The sequence below is a fragment of the Abramis brama genome (assembly GCF_963993115.1).
Source record: "Abramis brama genome assembly, chromosome: 1".
Classification (NCBI taxonomy): Eukaryota; Metazoa; Chordata; class Actinopteri; order Cypriniformes; family Leuciscidae; genus Abramis; species Abramis brama.
In genome coordinates this window covers 59,642,092-59,644,028 of record NC_139963.1, presented here as the reverse complement: position 1 = coordinate 59,644,028, position 1,937 = coordinate 59,642,092, and the positions used below count along the sequence as shown (strand labels likewise).

At 38.7% G+C, this 1,937-nt stretch overlaps 1 protein-coding gene across 1 annotated transcript; it reads left to right on the top strand.

Moving 5' to 3' along the window:
- Positions 1 to 288: 288 nt before the first annotated feature.
- On the top strand, positions 289 to 1,526 carry LOC311081841 (E3 SUMO-protein ligase ZBED1-like; the record flags this gene model as incomplete). The annotated part of the gene is made up of 2 exons (XM_084112545.1): positions 289 to 588; positions 989 to 1,526. 2 exons carry the CDS (start codon positions 289 to 291, stop codon positions 1,403 to 1,405), a joined length of 717 nt encoding a protein of 238 aa, XP_083968671.1. The 3' UTR covers positions 1,406 to 1,526.
- Between the last annotated feature and the right edge of the window lie 411 nt (positions 1,527 to 1,937).

The following is a 1,937-nucleotide window of genomic DNA, read 5'->3' as shown; positions in this document are numbered from 1 at the left end:
ATTTTTCCACCGCAGCACAACAGCTGCAGCTGAGTTGAAGGAGAAACAGGTGATGCTACAGCTGCCCTTACACAAGCTGGTCCAGGATGTGGCTACTAGGTGGAACTCGAGACACGACATGCTCGAACGCTACCTTGAGCAGCAGGCTGCTGTTTTCTCTGCATTAACAGACAAGAGTGTCAAGAAGAACATTAAAGACATCGTCACTCTGTCTGATGATGATGTGAAACTAGCTGAGCTGAGGACGTGGTCCAGGTTCTTAAACCTTTGAAAACCGTGACTACCCTCATGAGCACTGAGCAGATGCCAACTATTTCAATGATCGTGCCATTGAAACACAGAATCCTGGCCTCCATGAAGCACAGTGTCTCTGACTCAACAGTAGTGAAAGACATCAAAGCTGCTATTGCACATGACTTCGAGGACAGATACCCTGATTCGGATAGGGCACTAATTCAGTTTCTTCATATGAGCACTGCACTTGACCCCCGTTTCAGATCTCTACCTTTCCTTGATGAGACCACCCATGACACAATCTTCAAGAGTCTGACTGAGAGAATTCTGGAAGATTGTTCACAGACTGTTCAGGTATTTGATTGTTTAAATATTAATATATTAAATAAAGTGCTGTGTAAATCAGTTAGGGCTATTTAATTAAAGTCAGTATTTAAATATAGTCAGATAAAAATACTTAACTTTATTAAACTAACTTTACTCATGTAATTGTCCTGGATTTCATATCCTCCATTGTATCTAACATTATGTTGCAATTGTTCACAGATTGTTCAGGTATTTGATTGGTTTAATATTAATATATTAAATAAAGTGCTGTGTAAATCAGTTAGGCTTATTTAATTAAAGTCAGTATTTAAATATAGTCAGATAAAAATACTTAACTTTATTCGTGTAATTGTCCTGGATTTCATATCCTCCATTGTATCTAACATTATGTTGCAAATGCAATTGTGTAATGGATTTTGTCTGTTAGGCCCAGACTTCAATGGAAGAACAATCAGAGATAGCCTCAAGCTGCAGTAACTGTCCTCCTCCAGCCAAAAAAGCACCAATGATGGCTGAACTGTTCGGAGACTTCTTTTCAATGGAACAGGCATCGTCATCCTCCAAGCCTTTGTCTGCAGTGGTGGATGAGGAGGTGCAGCATTACAGAGCAGTGCAGAGCCTCTCTTTGGAGTCAAATCCACTTATGTGGTGGAAGGACAACCAGAACCAGTTCCCCGATTTAGCCAAGTTGGCTAAAATGTACCTTGGAATCCCAGCCACATCTGTCCCCAGTGAGAGAGTGTTTTCCACTGCAGGGGACATTGTCACAGCACAGAGAGCAAGCCTCTCACCAGATAATGTGGACATGATGGTGTTTCTGAAGAAGAATTTTCAACTCCCTTAAATCAAATCCACAACGAGTTTGGTTTTCTTAAGAGAAAGAAGTTGTTTATTTGTTTAATGTTTACTTACTTGATTTGTGGTTTACAGCACAGACAGTAAGCCTCAGTTACCTCAGTGTGAAAAAACAGTAACCATTTAATTTTCTTTGTAAATGTACACTGTAACAAATTGCTGTAGATTCTACAGCAAAATTCTACAGACATTTATTGTTTTATCATTTTACAAGTTATTACTGTAATTCGCAATGCATTATGGGTCAAAAAGAGTATTACAGTTGTTAACAGTATATTTCCCTGTCAACTGTAAATTGATTTACAGGTAAGAGGTGTTTTCACTGTAGTTCATACGGTTTTACAACAATTTACTGTGATGTGGCATTATGGGATTGCGCGGGCTGAATACAGGTTTGAAAACTGGTGGACTGGAGCAAGGCAAAAAGAGCTGAAGATAAAAGGCACTATTTACTCAATTTTTGGTAAGTTAACTTAAATTTACGTCCATAAATATTACAATCGAATGTATTACTTTATGCT